The 27,923-nt window shown below is 40.0% G+C and overlaps 1 protein-coding gene across 1 annotated transcript in view; it reads right to left on the bottom strand.

The window, feature by feature from the left end:
• Pkhd1 (polycystic kidney and hepatic disease 1) overlaps positions 1–27,923 on the bottom strand; it is a 560,304-nt gene that overhangs the window by 55,875 nt on the left and 476,506 nt on the right. Inside the window, exon 61 of the mRNA NM_153179.3 lies at positions 3,277–4,294. Within this exon, the coding sequence (NP_694819.2) occupies positions 3,277–4,294 (1,018 nt within the window). The remainder of the gene's footprint in view (positions 1–3,276; positions 4,295–27,923) is intronic.

Here is a 27,923-nt window from a genome sequence, read left to right on the forward strand (position 1 = left end):
TTGTCCAGTACGCTTTATAGGCAGCCTTTTCTTTATCTTCACATGATTTGTTGCTTTACATCTGGAAAAATATCTCTTAAGATAGCAGAGAAACAAAGCAATGGAGGATATAACAAATTCAAACAGAAAATCAATGCCATATTAGTTATGCTTCTAGTTTTTTATCATTATATTAGACACATCTGAGTCAGAAGTGAAGAGGGCATGTAATGATCAGTGATGGAGGTGATCTTTTTGCTGGGTGTATCTCTTGTCTACAAGTGCCTGTTACATTTCCTATATGTTCCCAGTCTACTCTGCAGGATTTCCCCAATGGCTCTTGATTACTTCTGCTCATTATCAGCTCTTGCTAATAGAATAACACACACTGCAATATTCTGTAGAAGTTTGGGCTGGTTCTTCCTCCCAGCTCCATGCTTCCAGAAATAAGACTCAGACTCAAAATACATGTACAAATATCTTGGCCAATATTTAGGCTCATATCTGACTATAATCATAACTAAAATAACCTATTTTTTAACCTACATTCTGCTAAATGGCTGGTTTCCTATGTTCAGGTACCATGCATCTGTCTTGTCACATCTTCCCAGGCAATTCTTCTGATACCTGGCTCCATCCCATAACCCTTTCTTCCTCTGAAATGTTCCACCTCCTATTTCCTGCCTAAGCTATAGGTCAAAAACTTTTTAATTGACATATTGTGATGTATATGTAAAATACATAAGATAATCTCTCTAAAATGTTCAATATTTTGCAATGGTGAACAAAGTAACACAACAGGCTAAAGCTTTGATCTCTAAGTATACCTATAAATTTATAAGAATTCAGTGAAGCCTAAATGAAATTGTACCAGGAAAAGAAAGCAAAAGCTAAATGCATCAGTGCCACTGACACAGATGTTACCATACAAAACATAATAATAACACTAGAAAGCATGAAAGGTAGCTCAGGGGTTAAGAGCACTTGTTTCTCATGCAGAGGACCCAGACTTGGTTTCCAGTACCTGTCTTGTGACTCAACCATGTGAAACACTACCTCCAGAGGATCTGTTCCCCATTTTGAATTCCATAAGCACCAGATATGCATGTGGTACACATACATACATAAAGCAACACACAAGTTTTAAAAATAATATTATCACTCTTTCATTAAAATACTGTGCTTAGGAAAAAAAAAACCACAGTTCTATATTAGAAACAACTAAGGATAATTATGCTATCATTTTGGCATCTATCAACAAAAGGGATACTTATGTGTTCTCAGTGTTAAAATGCAAAATGTAACAAAAACATTAACTAAACTTCCATATGGATGGTTATTCTATATAAAAAGTTAATTGTCCTCTCCCAGGAATAGGCCTTCCTATAGGTTACCAAATATATGTGGTTAAACCCTGAAACCATACACATACCATCAATAAAAATTAGATTCAGCATATAAGTAGACTCAGCATATTGCATTTATACATTTATGGGCACAAATGTGTGTGTGTGTGTGTGTGTGTGTGTGTGTGTGTGTGTGTGTGTGTGTGTGTGTGTAAAACAATAAAAAAATCAAAGAAAAATGTATCAGTTTAAAAGGCCACCAACAGATTGGAAAAGGATTTTTACCAATCCTAAATCTGATAGGGGGCTAATATCCAACATATACAAAGAGCTCAAGAAGCTGGACTCCAGAAATTCAAATAACCCCATTAAAATGGGGTACTGAGCTAAACAAAGAATTCTCAACTGGGGAATACTGAAGGACTGAGAAGCAGTTGAAAAAATGATCAACATCCTTAATCATGAGAGAAATGCAAATCAAAACAACCCTGAGATTCTACCTCATACCAGTCAGAATGGCTAGGATCAAAAATTCAGGTGACAGAAGATGCTGGCAAGGATGTGGAGAAAGAGGAACACTCCTCCATTGCTGGTGGAATTGCAAGCTTATACAACCACTCTGGAAACAAGTCTGGCAATTCCTCAGAAAACTGGACATAGTACTACCAGTAGATCCAGCAATACCTCTCCTGGGCATATACCCAGAAGATTTTACAACTGGTAATAAGGACACATGATCTACTATGTTCATAGCAGCCCTATTTATAATAGCCAGAAGCTGGAAAGAACCCAGATGTCCCTCAGCAGAGGGATAGATACAGAAAATGTAGAACATTTACACAATGGAGTACTACTCAGCTATTAAAAACAATGAATTTATGAAATTCTTGGACAAATGAATGTATCTGGAGGATATCATCCTGAGTGAGGTAACCCAGTCACAAAAGACATCACTTGATATGCACTCACTGATTAGTGAATATTAGCCCAGCAACCTAGAATACCCAAGATACAACTTCCAAAACAAGAAAACCAAGAAGGAAGACCAACTCATGGATACTTCATTCCTCCCTAGAATAGGGAATAAAATATACATGGCAAGAGTTGCAGAGACAAAGTTTAAAGATAAGACAAAAGGATGGACCATCCAGAGACTGCCCCACCCAGGGGTCTATCCAATAACCAGCCACCAAACACAGACATTATTGCATACGCCAGCAAGATTTTGCTGAAAGGACCCTGATATAGCTGTCTCCTGTGAGGCTTTGCCAGTGCCTGGCAAATACAGAAGTGGATGCTCATAGTCATCTATAGGATGGAACACAGGGCCCCCAATGTAGGAGCTAGAGAAAGTACCCAAGAGCTGAAGGGGTCTGCAACCCTATAGGTGGAACAACAATATGAACTAATCAGTGCCCCCAGAACTCATGTCTCTAGCTGCACATGTGGCAGAAGATGGCCTAGTTGGCCATCATTGGGAAGAGAGGCCCCTTGGTCTTGCAAACTTTATTTGCCCCAGTACAGGGGAACACCAGGGCCAAGAAGTGGGAGTGAGTGGATAGGGGAGCAGGGCAGGAGGGAGAGTATAGGGGACTTTTGGGATAGCATTTTAAATGCAAATGAAGAAAATATCCAATAAAAAAAACAGGAAAAAAAGAATTGGGGAGGAAAAAAATGTATCAGTTTGAGAGGGCAGAATAGGAGAGGTAGGAGGAAAAGTTCTTGGGAGCTGCTGAAAGGATGGAAAGTGATATAATTCTATTTTTTAAAGTATCCATAAATGAATTGGTTAAATATGCCTTCCATTAGGTGTATGACTTTGGCTTTTTAAATTTATCAATTCTGGTGAATCCTTTGCAGTTAATTGTAAAGAATAAGCAAATTTTAATAGATATCAGCATAGACTCAAGAAACCACACTTCATCCAGATGTTTTAATAATTAGTGCTTACCTATATCCTGTGACTCCCTTGGACTGAGTCACTAGTAGGGCCCCAACAGTCATACCTAGGACATTTTCTAGAGCTCCAGTCTGTTGAGCAGTGATAACCTGGTTCACCAATCTCTGTAATCTGTTACTTGGTAAGGACTGAATGGGTTCACTGTTCCTTATGTTTGGCAGGTCACCAACTTCAATGACAATCACCTTTGAGAAAGTTTCCAGAGTTGTTGCTGGTGTGATCTTAAGTGATGTCATTTCTGCCATGAGAGGTCTACGTTGACCATATCTGATAGAAGGGCCACCACAAGTTACAGATGGGCAATTGCGCTTTCGTTTTCTTTCACTGTTTGCAATGGCCTCTAAGGTCTCTTTGTTGCCAGGCATCTCAAGAGTGAGTCTGATTTGGTTTGGGTCAATCTGAAAGAAGTCACTTAGGCTTTCAAGCATTGCTCTCTCCCAGCCCTTTTCTAGGACTGAAAATGTCACAGTCAAAGCCAAATGAATGGAAACACTTGAATGTATTTCAACAGGCTCCTCTCCTTGCAGGACAACATACAAGAGGTTATTCATGATGTCAAAATAGTTGGCACCAGAGGGCTCAGCCAACAATGAAAATGCTGACTCTAATGGAGTAGGTGGAATAAAGCTCTTGTCTAAGAAAACATGAGGGCTCTGAATCTCATTGTAGAATACAGCCAAGATGAGCTTGGAGGCTCTTTGGTTTCCCAATAGAAGAAAACGCAGGAATGGAGGAGTTTGCTCTGGAAAGCATACCTTGGTCATTTGTCTGGTGGGCAAGATGGAATAAAAAGTAGACAGAGAGCTTGTGGGAGGGCATAAATCACTGTCCTTCACAATGCTAAATGTGTCCACAAAGCCATTAGTAACAGATACAAGTGGGTGTGATTTGGGGATTGTCCAAGTTGCATCAACATTATCGAGAATTAGGACCGCATGCTCAGTCTGCTTACAGAAGAAGCCCTGGTTCATCGCTCGGAATGTGCATTTCTGTTCTTCTCTGAATATACCTGTGAAACAAAGGAAACAAATGAGTAACATTTAAGCTACAACTAATGAGGATTTTTAATCCACTATTCTCACCACCATGTGTTATGCTATGAGATATTTATTGATCATTTAAGCATATTAGATATTGGGAACACAAAGCAATCTTGAGCAAAGTATGAAAAGATGTATGCATTAAAAATACCCATTTGACATAGTCTAACAAGACATGTACATGGCATGTCTTTTTTTATCTTTAATCTTTTTATACAGTCTCAGTCATTATTGCCCTCCTTTTCTGCCCTCCAAGAGTTCCTCATCCCATTCCTCATCCCCTGTCTCCAAGAGAATGTCCCCATACACCCCCACACCCCCACAACCCACCAGGCCTCTCCATTCCCTGGGGCTTCAAGTCTCTTAAGGGTTAGGTGTATCTTCTCTTATTGGGGCGAGACCAGGCAGGCCTCTGGTGTATATGTGTCAGAGGCCTCAGACAAGCTAGTGTATGCTGTCTGGTTGGTGGCTCAATGTCTGAGGGATCTCAGGGGTCCAGGTTTGTTAAGACTGTTGGTCTTCCTATGGGATTTCCCTTCTCATCACCTTCTTCCAGCATGGCATGCACTTTTAAAAATCAACATAAAAACAGGATATACATAGATATATGTGTGTATTCTGTAACTAGTGGAAACACAAGAGTACTGGAGAAATGGCAACCAAAACTGATTAAAGATTCCATCTCATCTTAGAGTGGCTACCATTAAAAGAACAAACAGTTGTTCAATAAATGAATGGAAATCTGCAACTGACAGGGGTGAGGAGGTAGGGAACATCTCCAAGCTAAGGCAGAGACCTGGGATAAAGGAGGCACCCAAGAGTCAATAAGGTGACTTTAGCTGTGACTCACAACATTGTGATATGGAACCTGAAGAGGCCACCTGCTGTAGCCAGGCAGGAACCCCAGTAGAGCAATAGAGATACCAACCCAACCAAAAAACTTTCAACTCAAAATTTATCCTATGTACAAGAAATGCAGGCATGGGGGATGGATCAGAGATGAGAAAATTGGAAATAACTGGCCCAACTTGACACCTATCCCATGGGCAAGCACCATTTCCTAATACTATTAATGATACTCTGTTATGCTTGCAGACAAGAGCATGTTGTCCTCTGAGAGGCTTCAACCAAAAACTTAATCAGGTAGATATAGACACCCACAGCCATACAGTGGTTAGAGCCTGCAGACTCTTATGGAAGAATAGAAGGAAGGATTGTGGATCCCAAAGGCGATGAAGGGGGTAGGAACTCCATAGGAATAGCAACAGAGTCAACTAACCTGGACCCTTGCTGCTTTCAGAGTCTAAACTATCAACCAAAAAACATGCATGGGCTGGACCTAGGACAGGAGGCTTGGTCTTCATGTGGGTCCCAAACAACTGGAATAAGGGCTGTCCCAAAAGCTGTTGCCTGTATGTGGGATAGGTTACACTAGTTGGACTGCCTTATCTGGCTTCAGTGGGAGAGAAAGTGCCTAGCATTGCTGAGACATGCAGTGCCAGGGTAGGGGGATACCCAGAGGGTACCCACCTGCTCTGAGGAGAAAGAAGAGAAAGGAGAAGGATTGTAGGAGAGGGTAACTGGGAGGGGCAGTGAGCAGGATATAAAGTGAATAAGAAAAAAATTTAAATAAAAAAAGAGATAACAGTCAGTAGAATGTAGGTGGGCAGAAACACTATGTACTGCTGATGGAATTGAAAATTTGTGAGGCCATATGGAAATCATTATAAATGCTTCTTTTAAAAAAAATCTAAAAATAAAACTACCCTATGGCCCAACTGTACCATTCTAAATACACTGAGAACTTTAAGTCTTACGATTGATACATCTCTGTTTATTGGTGTTCTGTTTACAATAGATAGGTAAAGGAACCAGCCTAGACATCTTTCATGTTATAAATGGATAAATAAAACTCCACATTTTCATTCAGATATATAGAAAATGAAATAATGGTACTTGTGGGATTAAGTAGAATTTTTGGTTCTTTTAGAGACTCAGTTGTGTCCTGTGATGTTTTCTGGAAGCTGTCTTGGGGTGGATGCATGATGTTTGGCTGGAGGCAGACCTGCACCTTGAGAGGGTGCATGGCGTTTAGAAAGAATATATAAGTAGAACAGCACAGACCATAAGAGGGCACTTTTGCATTGCTACACTGAACGCTTCTCTGGTCTTCATTGAGGATGCTCCTACATTGTCATACCATGCAACACTTTGCTAATCTTCACTGGTTTTCACTTCAGAGAGAGAAATTCACCAAAGAACTTCTCATGGTATTCCAGCTGATTCTGGCTGATTCTGACCAATTCTGCTGACTGGTGCCAATTTGAACTTCTCATGGTATTCTGGCTGATTCTGACCAATTCTGCTGACTGGTGCCAATTTGGCAGGGCTTTGCTGTTTCTGTTGGATTGTGCCACAGCAGTGTTTGGTGTTTGCGATTGGACTAGACTGCATTGCTGGTATCTATACTAGAAAGAGTGGAATCACCTCAAGGAACTACTCTAAATAGGTCCACACTCCCCCTTTCTTATTAACATTCACTCTACTTTACCTTTGGTTAATGGGTTAGAAGGAAAGTTGAAGTGTTTAAAAACCCTAAGCAAAGTTGGTGTGAAAAATCTAAGCCTGCAGTGGGAAAATTGATGGGACTAGAAGAAATTACTCTTGTAATCAAATTATTCCCAACCCTGAGAGACAAACACCAAATGTTTTCTGTCCTATGTGAATTCCTAGCTTTTAATTTTATATGTGTGAGGTATGGTGGTAAGGAAGCTAAATGTGGAAGTTTAGGAAAGAAAACCATATCTTGAGGGAGAGTTCGGTTGGGGTGAAGAGCACAGCTAATACAAGGGACATGAAGGGAGAGAAGGGACTATGAGCAACCAGCAGAGGAGACACAGGGGAGGGGAATGGGAAGAAAACATCAATAAGAACAAATATGCATGCAATTCCATAGTGACACTGTTTCTGTGTATACTAATTTGAAAAAGTAATAGAGGGAAAGAAGAAAGAAAGGTAAAGAGAGGGTGATAAAGGGAGGGGAGAAGGAAGAAAAGGAGAGAGAGTAGGAGAGAGGAAGAAAGAGGAAGGAAGAAATGGAGGGAGGGAGGAAGGGAAGAAGAGAGGAAGGGAGGAAGGGAGGAAGGGAGGAAGGGAGGAAGGGAGGAAGGGAGGAAGGGAGGAAGGGAGGAAGGGAGGAAGGGAGGAAGGGAGGAAGGGAGGAAGGGAGGAAGGGAGGAAGGGAGGAAGGGAGGAAGGGAGGAAGGGAGGAAGGGAGGAAGGGGAAGGCAAGCCCCATCTTTGGCACACAGTGCTTCCTCCTGTCTGAGAAGAGGAGACATTCTTATCACTTAGTACTTTACAAAGTCTTAGGGGTTCTATGTCAGGATCCCCAAATATTAATACCAAAGATTTCCCTATCATATTATCTAAGGACATTTTAGGGGACAGCACTGTTCTACATTAGCAGAATTCCAAATTCAGAAAAAGAAATGGTCTTAGGGGCTTCACTTCAAAAACCAGAATTTCTCCTATTACCATACTGCAGCTCTATATAGGATGGAAAGGGCAGGGCAGGGGACTTTTGGACACACACAGACACTGCAGTTTCTGCACTCTGGCTAAAGAAGATGAATATTAACAACACAGTCAGGGTATTTCATTTTTCACAGCATTCTCAAAGATAATATTTGGGCAATATTGCAGACAACAGCATTTGGGATAGCCCCTGCTCCACTTGTTCAGGACACTCTTGAACACCAAGAAACGTATCTGCTACATATGAGTGGGGACGCCTAGGTCCAGCCTGTGTATGTTCTTTGATGGATCAGACTCTGAGAACCCCAAGGGTCCAGCTTACTCGACTCTGTTTGTCTTCCTATGGAGTTATTATCTCTTCAGGGTCTGCAATCCTTCCTCCTATTCTTCCATAAGAGTCTCCAAGTTTGTCCACTGTTTCACTGTGGTGTCTATATCTATCTGATTCAGATTCCACTCAGTCAATTTTGAATTAAGAATTATCTTTATCCAATTTTTATATTTCATAATTTTATCTGAGGAATAAAAGGTAGTTTTAAAATAAAATGTAGTAAATACTTCTAGTCCTTTTGACACAGTAGTGTGAGTACTTGTTAAAGCAATCCATGATATGTTTCAAAATGACTAGATGAATGCAAAATTTCCCACACATAAAATGATTAATCTTTTAACAGGCAGAAATATGTGATGTCTGAATTTAAATATTTTACATTGTAAACATCTACTGAATTACCATAATGTACCCTTATCTGGATATACAAATGTGTCTCAATAAAGTTCTCTCTCTCTCTCTCTCTCTCTCTCTCTCTCTCTCTCTCTCTCTCTCTCTCACACACACACACACACACACACACACACACATATGTACTCCTATATACACATAAATCTGTATACACACATATACATGCATACATCCACACAAGCAATTTTACCACAGGTATATCCTTTTGCATAAAGATGCTTTTTCATTTTCAAGATTTACCATAATGACAAACACATTATTTTAAGGCTTCTAAAGCTCATAAAATATAGCATTTCTGTAAATATGAATCTCTTTGTTTGGCAGTGGTGGTGCACGCCTTTAATCCCAGCACTTGGGAGGTAGAGGCAGGTCGATTTCTGAGTTCGAGGCCAACCTGGTCTACAGAGTGAGTTCCAGGACAACCAGGGCTACACAGAGAAACCCTGTCTCGAAAAAACAAAACATAAATTAAATTCTTAGTAGTCAAAGTTGAAATTTCCTTGTCCGTGTGGTAATGACTGGGGTTTTTCAGTCTTTCCACAAAAGACATTAAGTTGCACAGGACTAGCCTTTACCCAGTGGACAGTGCCATTATATTATGGACACCTTATATTGGGTAATTAGAAAATTTTCCTCTTCTAAGAGGTGCTAACACAGAAAAGAGGCAACATCATCAGGCCTTTATGGTAATCTCTAATATAAAAAAATCCACAGATAATGAAAATTCTGAGTATTAAAAATATGCTTCTCTCTCTCTTTCTCTCTCTCCTTCTCTCACACACACACACACATACACACACACACACATATACACTGCACACACACACAAAATGATTCTATGGGATTAAAAATAACACCTACTTCCCAATGCAGCCAAAGCTTTGAGGTGTGTGTGTGTGTGTGTGTGTGTGTGTGTGCGTGTGTGTGTGTATGTATATATGTATGTATGTATAGTCTTTAACTCATGGTGAAACAGTAGAAAGAAAAAAGCCAATTCATGATGCTAGGATTATCTACAGCTTCTCACAACGGACCAAATGAAAGAGAAACATTACTGTGTTGAGATCCAAGTTAAATAGAGAAATCATATAAAAGAATTAAAATGGAGTTGGATGAAGTCAATTACTTAGAGTAAATTTCTTGAGAGTTTAAGAACCAGTACCGTATCCCTGTCAACGAAATGGGAGTAGAAAATTTAAAGACTCAATCTCTAAAGCAGGAGGAGAAATGAGGTGCATGGCAGAGGTCACAAAAGATTAAAGGCCTTCTCCTCTTCCAGGAGCTGTGAGGCAGAGTCATCTTAGAGTCACCTGTGAGGATGGAGTGGGGATGGGCCTAGGAGCACAGGTTAGGTGCCAATGCTAAGACTGAGACAATGGTGTTACTCAGAGGAGTAAGCAGCTTATTTGGAGCTCAGTGCTTACCCAAGTGAACCATTCTACAAGAACTTGTCTCGAAATTGTTAACTCTAACTTAGGAATATTATTTATTTTAATGCAATTGATTCTTTTTTTTTCATTGATTTCATTTTTCGATACTGAAAAAAATAAGTATGTTTAATGAAGTTTGTGTAGTGAAATTCAAGAGAAGCCATGCAGATTGTGCCTATATACTAAAAGGCTATAACTATTTTAATTATTAGTCTTTTTAAGATTAGTTTTATTTAAGATATTTTTAATATAATATGTTTTGATTATAGTGTTTCTGGTTCCCGAAGTTCTGTCTGGTCCTCCTCACTTTTCTACCCAACCAACTTCATGATTTTTCCCTCATTTGCTTTTAGAAAAAAACAAACAAACAAACAAACAAAAAGTACAAAAGCAAAATAACGACAACAAAATGAAGATGGCAAGCCTAAACAATAAACAAGAAATTAATTTTGCAGGGTCTTGGAATGTGGCTTATATATCCAGTGATACTCCATTAGAGAAAAGTGATTTTCCTTCTCCCAGAACATGTAAATCACAAATAGCTCCTTGGTGGAACTTTTTGTCTTCTTAGCCTTCTTGGTGCTTGAACTGTCTCACTTGGAACTGTGTGGTTTATGTGTGTACTGACAGAATCTCTGTGAGGTCATTTGTGTATCAGCCCTGTTGTTTCTGAACGATGTAGTTTCTTTGGAATCCTTCTTAGAACCTTTCCACCTCCTCTTCTTCATAGACCCCTGAGCCTTGAGGGGAGGGGTTGGGTTTGAACACGCCATTTACAACTGCATACCCCAAAGCCTTTCACTCTGCACATTGTTCAGCTATGAGTCTCTGTGTTTATTCCCATAAACTAAAAGAAGAAACCTGGCTGATGAGTGTTGAGCAAGGCACCGACTTGTACATATGTCCTTAGAGGATTTTTTATTTGTATGTCATTAGGGGTTACTTTGTAGCCATATCCCTTTAGCAGATGTATTTTAGCCATGCCCCTTAGTAAGATGTTTTCACCCGAGGCAATACCTATCTAACCTTGGGTACTTAGCCATGTCAACAGTATCAGATATGGATTCCATTTCCCGCAATTGGCCTTAAACCCAGTAAAAAAAAAAAAAAAAAACAAAACCAAAAAGGTGGTTGATTATTCTCATAACATTTGTGCCGCTGTTGCACCAATATGTCTTACAGGAATGTCACTGTTGTAGTTCACATGGTTGGTGTCTGGGTAATACTAATGATTTTTTTTTCTCTCCAGAAGCATATCGAGTACCTTTAAATACCATAAAAAGTTTCAATGGGTTTTTATTGTGATTTTCATACACACATGCAATGGTTGATTACTCACATTTGATCTTCTCGTGACCTAATTATTAATCAACATGAGAGAAATCACAATTAAATTGTTAGTTGTTAATAATCTGCATAAAGGTCTAAAGAGATCATCAATAAAAAGAAATGGAATACACATGTCATGCCAACAGAAGTCAAAAGTATTTGCAGAAAGCAGATAATGAGGAACAGGAGAAAAATGGCATGGGTGGTAGCAGGGGAGCAAGACTAAGGATGAACTGTGTCAATGCATGTGAGTACAAATGTCCCCGAGAAACACATTTCTCTGTAAGCAAATTAAAACTGATGTAAATGGAAATGTCATAAATAACATAATTATAAAACCCAAAAAGTAACAATTTATCAACTTATTTAATCCTGATTAATTTTCCTATATTTAATTACATACTTTTATATTCCTTCTTTGTATGAGATAGATTTTTAAGTTTCCCATGAAGGACTTAGAAAGAAAATACAGCCTTTTCTCCAGCTCAATGATCGATACTTGTTTTCCAGCATTAGCTGTTTAGAAAAAATTCACTCAGCTTTTTACGTTTTATTTTTATTATATATAAATGTTTAGAATTATTGTTAAAAGTGATACTTTAAAATTTTTACTTATAGATAAGCTAGGATATTGGATATGTTTGGCAAATCAGTATTCAAGGAAGTCATTTCAAAATCTGTATCTCTTCTGCTCTTCATTTTCTCCTATAAATCAGGAGAGGTTCATATGGCAGAGTGGCCCAGGAACTAGTCTCAGTGTGTCATAGCATTGGGTAAGCCAACATTTATGAAGACTAGAAATTGTATAAAGAAGTATTTGGCAAAATACAAAAGTAATACCCTCACCTATTAACTTCACATCTAAAGTATTATGCTATCCCAAACACTATGGCCATTCCACTATCATGTAACACCATAGACATCAAAATAAAAAAATAAAAAAAAGAATGGAAAAGGTACCATCTTTCCTAGTCTCAGTTAAATTATCATAATTTAATATATTTTACAAAAACATAACTTACATAATCATACTGTTGGAGCTCCTTTAGTGATACATGGAAGGGATTTGTATCAACAAAGAGCCTGACACATGATCATGTTCTTCACAGAAAGTCTATCTGCATTGTGGGAAATGCCTTGGGTAGGTCCAATAAAAAGATGTAGACAAACAAGGTGAATGGGATCATGCAAGGCTGGGGTTATGCTTGGCTAAGAGAAGAGACTGGATAGCCAGTAATAGGAGTATTTACAGAGACCTAATTAAACAGAAGCATAGCTCATTTTAGCTACTTAAGAAGGAAAGTCCAGAATGCACAAGAGAACTGAGAGGTGAGAGACTCTCAGGACTCAAAGGGAGTGACCTTAGATGAAATGCCTGACAGTAGGGAGAGGTAACTTATAGAGCCCACCTCCAGCAGGAAGATGGGGCATCAAATGAGAGGGGGACATCCTATAGACACAACTCTGACCCATAATTGTTCCTGTCTGAAATAATTACAGAGATGGAAATAGAGAGGAGCCTGAGAAAAAGAATGACCAGCTACAAGGCCAAAGTGGGATTCAGCCCAAAGGGAGGTCCCAAGGCCTGACACTATTACTGAGGCTATATCGTTGTTAAGAGCTCTGTCAGATGTTGTGTAGGAGCTTGGAAGATAATGTTGAGAACAGTGCAGAAGATGGAGGTTTGGTTTGTGAAATTTCAGAGGGAAAATTAAAGACTCTTTTCAGGGCCATTGCTGTTTTGATTGTGAAGATTCTGTAGTTCTGGTTAGCTGGGGCTGAAGAATCAGCTGTGATTAACAAGATACCAGAACTACTAAAGCAAAAACTTTGCATTACTGGGACTATTGATGCTGGTTAGCTGGAGCTAAGAAATTAGCGGTGATTAAGAAGAGACCAGCATCATTGAGGTGACATCTTCTGGGAGGTGTTTTCTGAGAGCACAGTGGCTGTGTTCCAGATATAGCCAAAGTTGTACCTTGTGCTGTGGCTGGACTTGGTAATGTGTAAGAGTCACCCAGGTGGTACTGGTTTTGAAGGCATGAAGGAGTTGAGCAGAACAGCTGAGGATTGGCACTGTGAGAGACCATGGAAGGCCATTGGTGAAAGTGCAGCCTCAGTTGCAATTGATGGCCCAGGACTGAAGGGGTCATGCAGTGTTTTGGAGATGCCAGTACCATGAGATGACCACCAAGAGCAGCAGCAGCAGTGGAGTACAGGCATCTGGAGCCTAGAGGATGACACATGTGCTACAAAGGGCCTGGCTGGAGAAGTGACCCAAGCCCTTGGAGGAGCCCAGAAGATCGTGAGTTGGATCCCAGACATTGGACGGTTAGAGATTTTTGAGTCGGACATCAGTCAAAACTCCATTAATCACCTGCCCTCCATAAGCCCCTACTTTAACTGGAGGGCCACAATGTTTCTTGGGATCCCCTGGGATCAGTGTCAACTCAGAACCAGTATCCAGCAGACCCCGAAAAGTCTGATTATTTCCTTTTCCCCAGTGTACAGTTACCCTTGTAAAAGGCCGTAGGTCCCTCTGGGGAAGAACTGGAGAAAGGGTAACAGCAAAACCTTTGAGTGTCTTATCAAGATCCTTCCTCAGAGGAACCTGGCCACCCCTTCATTCAAGGGGTTCCGGATCTGCAAACTGTCTCAAGTCTGGAAATTGATTCACTGGCCGAGATTGCTGTTTACCACGATCTAATGTAGCCTTTCTTTCATTTGTTTGAGAATTTTTCTGCTTATACAGATCAAACAAATATGCAGTAGGCTTCCTATGTATTTCATTCCTGGAAACACCATGATTGATTAGCCAGTACCAAAGGTCCAAGCGAGTCATGCCATTATAAATTTCACCTCTCCTGTGCTGACCATTACTGGGTATGTTATTATAAACATTCTTTTGTCTACGCTGTCCATTATAATAACTAGGATCACCTTGTCTCCGGCGATTCAATGCTGCCACCTGGCCCTTGTTACCTCGGGATCCAACTAAACCCAGTGAATTTAATTCATCTAATTGAGCAGAAGCATCTCCAATGCTAAGATCTGGCACAAGGAAAAGGGAAAGAACAAAACCCTTCAAATGTGCTGGTGCCCCTCTCACCAATTTGCGCCTTATAGAGCTGGTGAAAGGCATATCTTCTGGACCTTCCCATTGTGGACAATTATGCTTTACACAATATATCCACTCTAGCATTGCAATTTCCCTAAGTCTTAAAATCCCTTCATCAACACTAAGCCACGGAATATCAGGCATCTCCAAGTCATTTCCAGTAGGCCATCTTTTGATAAACACCTCAGCCAACCATTCAAACAAACTTTTGACACCTTTTTTAACTATGCGAGCTTCCGTATTAAAAAGGGATCTACCATGGCTGTCCTCCAAAAGACCTAACACGCAACTGAAAGTGTCAGATGCAAATATTTGCACCCAACCAATGGGCAGAAACAGCTGGCCCCTGTTGTTGAGTTAGGGAAGGCTGAAAGAAACTGAGGAGAAGGGCAATCCTTTAGGGAGTCCAGCAATTTCACATAATCTGGACCCCTGAGATCTCTCAAACACTGGAACACTACACAGACAGCATACACCAGCTGATATGCAGTCCCCAACACACATACAGTAGAGGACTACAGGTTCTGTGTTCATTCAGAGATGATTCACCTAACCCTTAAGAGACCGGAAGCTCCAGGGATTTAGAGGTCAGGTGAGGTGGAGGTGGGGTGGGGACATCCATGAGGAGACAGAGGGTGGAGAGGAGGTGTGGGATGTTGAGCAGTCAGAAGGTGAACAGAAAAAAGAAGCAAAGTCAAAGGCCACAGAGAATTTGGTGTCAGAAGGAAAGAACTTGGTGTCATTTTGAATGGGTGATCAAGGATTTCAAGAGTTATAGGACTCTGCATTTCATCATTTGTTAAGGTTATTAGTGGTGAAAATTTTACTACTATAATTGTGTGCGTGAACACTAAACTTCATTGGAGAAGAAAGCATCATTTTTATTGAAAGTCTTTTCTTGGTCATTAAGGCTTCTAGAAAATACCTACAGATGATCTCCATAAAGGTCTGGATATAGAAGTATAATGGATGGAGTATATAGAAAGCTGTACCACAAACACATAATCTGCAGTAACCAGTCCAGGCAGCTACATTTCTATCCATACCAACCAGCCACAGAAAACAAAACAAAACAGAACAAAACAAAACAAAACAAAACAAAACAAAAAAACCAATTCTTAAAGCCTACAGCTATACTTTAATAATAGGTTCTTATGTCTAGTTCCCTAAATCCTCCCATCATCATCATCTTCATCTTCATTGTCCTCCTCTCTTCATTATTATTATTTTAGCTCAGGTTCCAATGCAAACCAACTGTAAAAAGCCCAGTATATATATATATATATATGTGTGTGTGTGTGTGTGTGTGTGTGTGTGTGTGTGTGTGTATTCCTAACCAATCCCATAGGATGCTTCATGTTTTGTTTTAACTCATTTTGTTTTTAACTTATTGCTGAGTCTCTAATGAAGCTCAAACATGCCTCTAATTCTCCTTGAACTTTTCCTCTCTTTTCACTATAAATCCTTCCACCCTACTTTCTCCATTTAAGTCTTTATCACATAACAAAAGGTACTGGATGATTCCTTTGTACCAAGGTCAGAACAATTGGCATTTGCTTGCTGCCCTTCGGGTGTTCTTTGTTTATTCCCAAACCTGTCAAGGTTTGATGCAAGTTTCCTACTTTGATAAGAATTGTAAGGATGTTAGGATGGAGAGGGAATAGTAGGCCAATTTCCATGACCTCTTATGACTGTAGAACATTGCCTAGTATATGCAAATAAGACATGTACACTAGTGAGGACAAGAAGTAATCCAGAAGCTATTAGTCTTTGAAGAGCTGTGGTTACTCTAAGGGATATTACATACTGTGTAGGAACAGCAAAGATCAGTAAATGAAACAAGATTTGGGGTGTGACCTAAAGATATCTATTTCTTTATAACACAATGGATGCCTAGTGGAGTAAAAGGGGATGCATATCATGTTCCTTGGAAATAATGGCTGCACTGGTTCCAATTTCAAGGATTCATTCAGCTCAGAAGCAAATTTTGGACAAGTGAAACAAACAGTTAAAGAGCTCCTGAGTATCTCTGGGAAGAGATATGTTACTATCACAGGCATATAGTGCTGGCCTGTGACCATGCCAAGATGTGTTAATCAAAGGTATATTAATTAAAGGACACTTTATTCTCATACTAAAATTTGTGCAAAAAAATCACAATATTGGTGGTTCACATATTTTTTGTTAGTCAATGGATTTTATATAGTAACAAAGTGGTCACTTTATTTCAGCCACCATAATAACACTGTGGCTAAAAAGAGCCTTAGATATAGAAATATATGACAGAAAGCCTATAGAGTGGCATCAGGAATGTGACAAAGAAGAATAAGAATTTGAATTGACAAGATGTTGGCTTTACTTTAGAAGTCTCCATACCATAAGGCTAACAGACTTTCCCTCGTTCCTTCTCTTCCTTCCTTCTTTCTCTCCTCTTTCCTGCCTTTCTCCTTTAGCCTCTCTGCCTACCTTTATATGTCCATCCTTATTCCCCTTTAGATGGTAAGTTTAATTATTTATACATCATAGACAGAAAATTGAATCACAAACATATGAACTCAACAATGTGATTTAGAAGTGAGGAGGAGGAAACAGAAGAGGAAGAGAAGGAGGAGGACAGGGAAGGAAGGAAAGAGCAGTATAACTACATACTTCTAAATTTTTATTCTTGTATTTTGTACCTGGTAAAATAAAATGTCAGTGTTTGGACATAAGGTTCTTTTTTATTAGACATGTACTTTATTTACATTTCAAATGTTGACCCCTTTCCTAGTTTCCCCTCTGAAAATCCCCTATCCCCTTCCCCCTCCTGCTGCTCGACAACCTACCCACTCCCACTTCCTGGCCCCAGTATAAGGTTCTGATGTGACATGTACCACTGTGAGAAGAAGGGCCAATATGTTGGAAGCTCTGTGTGCCTAGTTTTCTTACCAGGCACATATGGAAAGATTTCTGACAATTAATCACATACTGGGCAAATGCTTTTTGATTCTGTGTATTATTATTTGCCCCTTCAAACCAACATTTTATCCATGATATACCAGGAGAAGAAAAGTATTGCCACAATCTTAACAAAGGCAATTGCCCAAATTCTACCAGTAAGTCATATTAAGGATCCACCTTTGCAGCCAAATGGGAACTCTCATTTTTTCTAAAATGAAAATTCTACCTTAATGTCTTCAGAATTCATCCACAATGGCTAAGAGATGTGTTGGCTTGTTCATGTCCCACCAACTGATTTTGTATGAAATGTGTACAGTTAATCAATGCTAATGTTTTCAGTTGGCCAAAAGGCAAAATAATAATGGTGATAGTTGTTAAAGCACAAATATGCAAAATTATAGGGCTGAAGAGCTGCTAAGCAGGCATGGTTCTTAATTATAACAGAGAATATATGGTCACTGTTTTCAAAAACTCTCCACACAGCTAGCCAGACCTCCTGGTTCAATCCCCAGTGGCTGAAGGTAAAATCCCATAGTCCTGGTCTAGAATCATGTCTGAATAGCCTTGCATTGTTCTCTCCCATAGATGTTTTTCTCTCCTGCTTTCCTCAGTTGGAGAAGGTTTAGTTCCGAGTAATGATTTTCTTTCACACTTGTTTTTGTCTTTTCCTTCCCCCACTTTGCCAAATGGCCTCATCTGCCAGTCACAATTTTTGTGGTCCACAATTCTGATCACTTTTAAATGAAACCCATGCTGGCTTTGGTAATCATAATGTCATTTACAATTTACCACTAAACACGTTTATTCAGTTAGTAGCACACGGGAGAAAGAGAACTCCATATGAACTCACCGTGAAAGACATAATCTGATTATTTCCTCATGAAAATCCAGGCAGGGGTGCTTGTAAGAGGGGCTTGAGAGAAGATGGAAAGAAGGCAAGGCCTGGCCACAGCTGACTTTGATAATCAATGTGAACAGATAACTGATACAGCCTGTCAGGGCAACCACCCAGTCACCCCAGGGCATTCTTCTCAAAAAGGCAAGAGTGGACAGGTCATAATGATTGCTGAGTGACCAGTGAGCATTGGTTTGGTGTATGCTATTGCATTCAGGGCAGACATGCACAGTGACAAGGTCCAGAAGCTCCACTTTAAGTGCGGGAAATTTGATTAAGCAGGTTGTATTTGTGTATGCACATGGGCACATAAGCACTTGCTCTATGTGCCTTTCACCTTCCTAAAATATCCTGGACATAAAGCACACTCTCTCATCCTCTCCTTAGTCTAGAGGCCATAGACCCAAGCCCAGGAAAGGGGGAGAGGTAATTATGTGTGGTTAAAAGCAGAAAGAACTCTGTGTGTGTGTGTGTGTGTGTACTCGGGTTGCTTCCAGGGTTCTAACAAATATTAACTTTGTGTCAATATTTGTCCTTCCTGTCGTGAAATGAGGATTTTCCACCTCATTTCACATTTGAAAAGAAAATATGCCAAAGGGGTCATCTTTGCTACAGAAAAAAAAAAAAATTAACAGAAAACAACAACAAAAAGAAGAGAAATAACTTCTATCTTTTATTTAGAAAAATGGATCAGAAGCAAAGTAAAAAGTATGTCTAAAATAAATGCTTTGACTCAAAGGCACATAGAATCCTTCTATCTTCCCATTTCAACAAAAGAGAAAAATGTATATGGTTAAAATAGAATGAAATACATCAACATTAATGATTTTTCTCCTCAAGGTTAATGCCACCATTTCCCTCAACAATATTTTCTAGCCATCTTTGATATATTTCACCAAGTATCATAAACCATGAGAGATTTGGACATCACCAAAATATATAATCATTCACTTGTTTTCAGGAAATGAAAATAAGTAATTTACAATTTGTGTCTGCCAAACAATATCTACACCTCATTATTTCCAATTTAACAAATATGAATGGGCACAGATCAAATCAGGGACGACAGGTTGCGTGTCTCTCCATTTATATGTCGTTCTAAATCCTCAGGCAATCAGGAGTGACACCCCAAAATCTCAAAGCTCTGTTTCTTAACACTCAAAGAAATTAACAGACATATTTGCAGGGTTGTTAGAGAAATTGTGTTTTGCTTATTTTAGATACAATGAACAGAAGGGCTTTTGACTTCAAACTGGAGAAATGCTAAATATGATTACTTTTTTAAACTTCAAAAGCAATAAGCATATGTGTTGGAATTATTTGTTAAGACAAGTTGAGAGTGTTCTTACATGTAGTATATTCAATATCTAAACAAAATATGACTATGCTGATATAAAATCTAGAACTTGGAGTTTGTAAGGTCTGCTATGTGACCATAATAAGTTAGTCATAATTATCATAAAGGGAACATATATATTTATTCATATATATATACATATATATGCATACTACAATTTCATAAGTAATCTAAGGGTAATAGTGCTATTTTAACATGTAAAATACTTATCACTGTAAAATTTAAGAAAGTGTGTCATTGGATTAAAAGGGGTCACTGTATATTCAGTCTTTATCCCTGGAATGTAATGTGTGTGTGTGTGTGTGTGTGTGTGTGTGTGTGTGTGTGTGTACACATGCACATGTCTCCATTTCTAGGTTGGCTTTCACAATTAGCTAGAGAGTGTCATTGGGAACATAGTTAACTTTGACATCATTTTCAGCAAGGGAGGCCACTCTAATGAGCAGTGACAGTTGCAGTGCTGTGGCTTTGGATGGCTGTGATACATGAGGCACGCAAGTGTGAAGACAACCCTACAATGAAGATAACTAAAGGAGCCGGGAGCTGCTTAGTGAAGATAATGCTGCACTCTGGGTGAAAGGTGTTGTGGATATCGAGAGCTGCTCATCGCAGCATTCCTCACACTCTCACCAGTCTTGCTGTGCTTGTCCTTCTTTTCTATGAGGACACCTTTCCAAAGTACTTGTGGAGAAACAGGCAACCACAAGAGGCCTACAAATACACAAGGCCAGCTTGCTTGGCAGAATGTCTGCCTCTGTCATGTTATTTTGGTGGGTGTTTCAGAGTATTTTTTTATATTTCATAAGATAAAATACTCTTTAATGATAGTCTTATTTTGAGAAAGATAAGGATAGGAGGTAGAAGAGGTGAGGGGATGACATTATGAGGGGGTTGTGTCAGGTGGGGTGACAGATAGACCCAATGTCTCTTTCTTCTGAATCAGCCATTTTAAATTTTTCTGTACCTCTACTGATAGAACATTCAAACCAAATCCAGGAACTATCTCATGTTATATTTTCTAATGATGGTGACATTTCTCCATGATATAGGACTTGAAACAACAAGTACTTTTGTGGCAGGAATAAAATTTCACCTACAAACTTCAATGGATATGGTCCCAATTACGAAACTTATTATTTGAATACTACATTGAAAACATCCCAGGCAACTGCAGGCTCAGGAAGTAGGCTCACCAAGAGATCAGGTTCAGCTCTGATTGCATCCTGCCTCCTCCTCTTTGAAGCTGTGGCTAGGCTTCTCATCCTCCCTCTAACTCCCTTTTCTCACAAGTAAAGACATTAAAAGCTGCACACAACTCATGGGCTGATGCACTCTTGTATATAAGATATTACATCCTCGCTTAAACATTGACCCCATAACGAAAGTTTTTAGAAAATGTAGATGAGGGAAATACCCATACATCCATAGAAGTGTGGTGTGTGTGTGTGTGTGTGTGTGTGTGTGTGTGTGTGTGTGTGTGTGTGTGTGCATGCTTATACTCACACATATGCATGTGAGGTCCAGTAAAACATATATTATTCATCACTGAAGTAAACAGCCCCACACTGAAAATCCAGGATAATTTTCACTTTTGTCCAATCTCCATTTATTTCTTTTGTCCCAATCCCCACCGCATCCCATCCCTCATCTCATCTCCTTTCCTATTAGCAAGCCTTATCTTCCAGCTTTAAACAAAGCAGTGTTCATTGCGTGCCTTAAAGAGAAGGACAGCCACCATCATTCTTTACAAGTGCAATTCCTGGCACACCCTTTCCTCAAAATGATAAAGTCATCACCTCTCCAGACCCTGTTTTGAAGCAGCCACAGTAATTCTGCTGGGTGCCAAAGCCAAAATGAATGGGACTCTGCCGTGGCCTGCTCAGAGCTGTGGCTATAATGAGATTTGAATGGGAAGCCCCGGACACAATAAATCTGCACCATATGTGACCATTTCCTGTGTCAATTCCTTTCTCATAACCAGCAGAGACTTTTTTCCCCCCTCTCCTGACCCCACACCATGACTCTGAAATCTTTCATGGCTGCTTATGGGCCCCAGGCTCTTTACAGCAGTTGTATAAATAAATGAATTTGACAGCAAACATCATAACAGTTAGCAGTAATGTGTGTTCGCCAGAAGTGCCTATACTACCCACTGGAGAAATGGCAGAGGAAACAGCTTGTTTTGTTACCTAAACAAAAGTAGTTTCATTTGACAAGTGGTGAAAGAATTAGTCAAATTAACTTGAAACCCAATGGGACTATTTTGCCAATTCGCCCTGTTAGAGAAACTTTCCCAGCAACTCAGTGCCTGTGACTCATAAAAGAGAAATTCCCTCTTCTTATTCTGACAATCCAGGCTAGGGATGTAAAGCCTTTGACTGGTACCTGTTAATCTAAGAGGCAAATCCAGCCAGCCTGTTGGGTATGAGGTACAGCAAAAGGTTTCTTACCAACCACGGCAGAAAAGCCACGTGTGACCATTGGCATGAAAATATTGAGAGGTGGCTATCATGACACAGCTAATGTGTGACCTCAGATAATAAACTGAAGCCTCTGAGTGGTTCCCCTCCTCCCTTTTCCTAATCGTATCTTCATTACAGAGCAACCACAAAACATCCAAACCCAATAGTTGCTTTTTTAAAAGCTACACTTTCCCCTGTATCTCCATAGTCCTAGTAAAATAAGTTTTTCTATATTTGATGAATTTGAGTCAGTTACAATAAAGATAATAATAGCCTTGCTTTTCAGTTCAAAGGACTGCTTTGAAAGGGCTTACATATCTGCACAATCCTTTATGGTATCTCCATGCTGGGAGAGATTGCACAGCACAGTGATTCTCTCTATCCTATAGAGCAAGCGGCTGTGTTCAGGTCCGGACTCAGTTACTCACATTCTCTGTGACCACACTTAAGTGAATTGCCCTTGGTGTACCTTGTTTTCCTCCATTTTCCTGGTTTTTAAACCAGGAAGTTTACTGGTACAGTGAGATCCCAGTCTGGTTTTCGTTGCTATGGGTTATGTATAACATCACAGACTGGATGCTTTATAAAGAAGAGTTTTATTTAGCTCACAGTGCTCCAGGCAAGACATGCAAGAATGGGCAGCCACATGTGCTTGCTCTTAAGATCTGCTGCTGCTTGGTATAGAGTGGGAAAATGGAAGAGCGGTCTGGCTCATACAAAGAATAGAGAGGCAGGGGCCACATGTGTTCAGGAGAGCTGATGTACCGTTACAGGGATGTGGCTCTCCATCTTCATGTGGACAGAATCCCCATGATGCAAGCACCTCTTAATCCCCCACACCATTACATCAGAAGTTAAATATCAAAATCAGTATTGAAACTGCACAGACCATACTAAACCAAAGCAGACTTATAAAGTTCATACTGTGACTATACCAATTAATGCATTTTTAAAGCACAGAAATGTAATCTAATCTAATATTGGCTATTGTTAGACCAAAGAGAGAAACCTGACAGGGAGTCTCCTTAGCAACAATATAGCCCCTTTCTGTAACAGCTTAATACTGGCAGAAACCATATGGAAATAAAGTAGAAAGTTCTGGGAGAAAATTGTAAATTGTAATAGTACAGTTATTCAAGCTGATAGCTATCAAATTCAATGAATATTTATTTTCAATGCAAATATCACATAGACCCTCCAATATCATTTTTATGTAAAACTTATTTTTACTCTGTTATGGTGGTACACTTTGTAACGGTCAGTTAATCATTGTCTATAGAATTGCCCTAATAGTGAACATAAAACACTGATTAAGCCCAATGTCAAACTGTGCACCTGTAATCTACACAATTAGGAAACAGAAGAGGGAAACTGGAGTTTGAAACCATCATAGGCTACATAGTGGGTTCAAGATCAGCCTAGGCTGTGTAGCAAGTTCTATCTAAAAAACCCAAAGGCTACAAAGAAGCTAAGCAAGAAGGAAGGCACACATGAGGATACTTGAATCTCACTTAGAAGGGGGAATAAAATAATCATAAGAGGCAGATGGAGGGGAGGAACTGGGAGGTAGATGGAGATAGGAAGGGGACTGGGATTTCAGGATCAGGTATGGGGATGGACAGGAGAAATGGCCAGATGGCCATGAGAATGAATGTAGATCTGAAACTGATGGGGGTGGGAAGGTGTTGGACATCTCCAGGATGTGACAGAGATCTGGGGTAAGTGAAGTGCCCAAGAATCAATGGAGTAAACTTAGCTGTGACTTCATAGCATTGGGGAAATAGAACCTGAAGAGGTCACCTTCTGTAGCCAGGCAGGAACCCCAGTGTAGCAATAAGGACACCAACCCACAAACAAAACTTCCAACTCCAAATTTATCCTGTCTAACAAACAATGCAGGTATGGGGGGGGATGGAACAGAGATGAGGAGATGACCTACCAATAACTGGCCCAACTTGAGACCGATCCCATGGTCAAGTACCAATCCTTGACACTATTAATGATACTCTGTTATGCTTGTAGGCAGGTGTGTAGCATGGCAGTCCTCTGAGAGGCTTTACCCAGCAGCTGACTCAGATAGAGATACCCACAGCTAAACAGTAGATGGAGCTTAGAAACTCTTATGAAAGAACAGAGAGAAGGATTACAAGCCCTGAAGGGGATAGGAACTCTACAGGAAGACTAACAGAGTCAACTAACCTGGACCCTTGAGGTTTTCAGAGACTGAACCTCCAATCAAAAAGCATACATGGGCTGGACCAATGCCTCCCACCACATATGTAGCAGATGTGCAGCTTGGTCTTCATGTGGGTCTCAAACAACTGGAGTGGAGGATATCTCAAAAGCTGTTGCCTGTACATTTGATATGTTCTTCCAGCTGAGCTGCCTTGCCTGGTCTCAGTATTAGGGGAAGCACCTAGCCTTGAAGAGACTCGTTGTGCTAGGGTAGGGGTATACCTAAGGGATCCCCATCCACTCAGAGGAGAAGGGAATGAGGGATTGGTGGGGGGAGGATTGTGGGAACCGGTGACTGGAAAGAGGGCAGTGAGCAGGATGTAAAGTGAATAAAATAAAATAAAATTAGAACCATTTAAAAAAAAAAGGCTGGAAATGTAGCCCAGTGGTAGAGAACAATGGAAAGGTGAGGGTTTGAAGTCTGGTATGTTTGCTGCTAAGCCAAATGACCGGAGTTTGATCCCAGGAACTCATCACACAAGGAGTTTCAAATTGTTGTCGGAACTTCAAGTGTGCACTGTGGCATATGCCATAAATAAATGGAATACATATATCATTTAAGTTATTAGGGATGGATAAGGACCAATGCAAGTAGGTTTTTCCATTTACAGAGTTCCTACTACCTGCACAATAGATTTTAGTGTCTTCATTTTAACTGCTGGATAGATCTACTTGTTTATGATTTCTTCACGTCTAGTCAAACTATGGAGAAAAGTCACAAGTAGTAATGTGTTGGACTGCATAAAAGTAAATGGACTATTAAAGTTTTCTTTGTAAGGCAATGGCAATAAAATGGGAAAGAGCTAACTGAAAGTAATGAACCCTGTGGCTACATAAAATTACAAACATGAAGGAGACAGAACAAACACTTGGTGTGAAATGGGCTGGTTGTGAATTGGAATGTAAATGGTATCCTTCTAGGTAAAGTGGGCTTAAGTATGACCCCATTTATGACCTAATCAACCAAAAGCCTGAGCTTATCACTGCTCTTCTTGTACAGACGAGACACTACAGCCGGGAAACTTCTCAGGAGCTGGTCTGTGAGAAAATGACTTTTCCCATCTGCTGCAGCATGGCATCTGATAAATGCCCCATTGGCTATGTCCAGATCCTTTCCCAAGATCTGAGTCTGGACACCTTTGCTGACCCACCTTAGGGTTCCTACATGTGAAGATTTATGAATGACTCCACAGACTTCAGCCATGGGGCCACCAACACTGAATAAACACAAGGTTGAGCAGCAGCCCCTTTGATTGGGAAGCCATGGCTACTGCCTTTCAATCAGCAAATGCACACTGTCACCTTGTAAAGTCTGTTTTTCTCAGTTAAAGGGAAAACATAAAGTGACAGGGAAACTTTACAAGATCAGTATCCTCAACCAAGCATCGCGAATTCATGAAAAAAAAAAATACTACTCAATTATTGCAGTATTTTCTGGGCACCTGTGAGAACACATATGAGCCTGCTCATACTTCAGGAAGTGAGAAGCTTGGACATCTCTTCTTAAGAGTTGGCAGAGTCATTAATTAGTCCTTAACCACAGTGCAGAAGGAATGAGTGTTCCTTTGTGGCCATATAATTTAATTGAAGGAGTTGGCAAACCACAGGCTACAAAACAGATCTGGCTCATTGGCTAATGTCATAAAGGACATTTCTCTAAACAGACACAGTCATTTTCTGGGGTCTTGTCTGTGGCTGCTTTCCACCTTACTAGCACAACTGAATGATTTCAAAAGGAACCATGTGATCAAAAGCACTGAGATGTTTAGTATAAGATGCTTGATGTTAAGTGCTTGTCAGTGTCTGTTCTGAGTTCCAACTTTGTTTCTGAGACAGTAAATAGCTTAAGTATAAGATAGAAGCTAATCCCTGCCTGAGTCCCTGCCAAGAATATGTTGATCAGAAGTACAAACCAAAAATAAATCTTTGCTGTTTGGAGGTACTGAGATGTGTGGGTTGATAGGCGTCCTAACCTAGCTTCCCTGGATGGAAATACCATACAGATTCACTAAGTTCAGATGGATCAGTTTTCTCTGAATATACTCCCTGCATTCTGATTCAAGAAACAGGACAAAAGCCATAGGGGATTCTTTGTCTTCTAAACATCTAGCTTGACCTCAGAATATACGTAGGTTCTCAAACACATGGTCTAGAACTTTTCCTTAAGTAAGCACTAATTTCCTTTATAGAACATCAGCTTCATCTACTGTCTGGGGACAAGCTTCACTGGTAAAGTGGAATGGAATGGACACTTTCTATGCACCTCTGCAAATCTCTCTCTCTCTCTCTCTCTCTCTCTCTCTCTCTCTCTCTCTCTCTCTCTCTCTCTCTCTCTCTCTCTCTCTGTACAAAGTTAGACAGAAGGGATTTCCTTAGTGTGGTAATACATATAGTTACAGACATAAGTAAAGGGAGTTATGGACAGAAACCTGGGTTTGGCATGCTAAAATATTTGATAATAAGTTCTTACATTTAGGAACAAATAGTTTTAAAGTGGGTGAACCACACACCTGGCTGCTGCACTCGCTCATTTTTTAAAAATATACATATCTTTCAACTTTGGAAGTGAAAGAAATAGGTTTGTTTCTTGGAAGAAACCACAGTAGCCTTTCAACTTCACAAATGGGCAAGTTGAGCTAACAGGCTTCCTGCCCTGCTCCTTAGAACCCCAGAAGGGTAGAAAGCACAGGGGTTTCAAAGTCTGTATGCCTGGACTCGGCTCCTGAGGTCACAGCTGGGGAGAATCTTGCCAAGAGAATCGCTTTGGTTTTTACAAACAGAAGCACATTTCAAGTATAAACTACAATTTAATTTCTTCCCACTGTTTATGATACTTGAAGGTTTACAGGCTACAATGCACTTCAGTTTCTTTATTATGTATATATACATATATATATATATGAAGACAGCAAAATCTAGGAGACATATAAGATAGGTTTGACTGAAAGGAAACTGAGTTTCTAAGTGTGAGAAATGGGAGTCACGATAGAGAGTGGATAGGGAGCGCAATGACACCAACCAGATACTGCTTAGGCAGTGAACCAAGTCAGCTGACCTGATGCTTAGCAACAGAATTTCAGGACTCAATGTTCCAGGGACATTGTGCCCACTTCCTTCTCCATTTCAGTAACTCCTGGAGGCTGGGGCCTCACCACTGAACAAGATGCATGGAAGCTGAAGATCATGGGGAATTCAATTGGTGGCAACAAAGTCCAAGACACATTATTGGTGTATCTCACCTTCCTAGCACCCACATAAAGCCAGCTGGCCATGGCAGCCAACCAGTTATTTCAGAAGAAAGACTGAGGGGATCCCTCGGGCAAATTGGCCAGCTAAAGTCACTGTGTCATTGAGTTTGGAGTTCCATGGAGAGAACCAGTCTCAATGAATAAAATTCAGAGCAATCAAAGAAGCCTATGTGTGTCAGCCTTGGGTTCCTATGTGCAAGTGTACACATGTGTGTACCCATACTTATACCTGAAAATGCACATACACATGCATATACATCCACCATATCCATGTGGGAAAAAAGAGACAAAATTTTATTTCTGAC

Source organism: Mus musculus, chromosome 1 (genome assembly GCF_000001635.26).
Source record: "Mus musculus strain C57BL/6J chromosome 1, GRCm38.p6 C57BL/6J".
In the NCBI taxonomy this organism is placed as follows: Eukaryota; Metazoa; Chordata; class Mammalia; order Rodentia; family Muridae; genus Mus; species Mus musculus.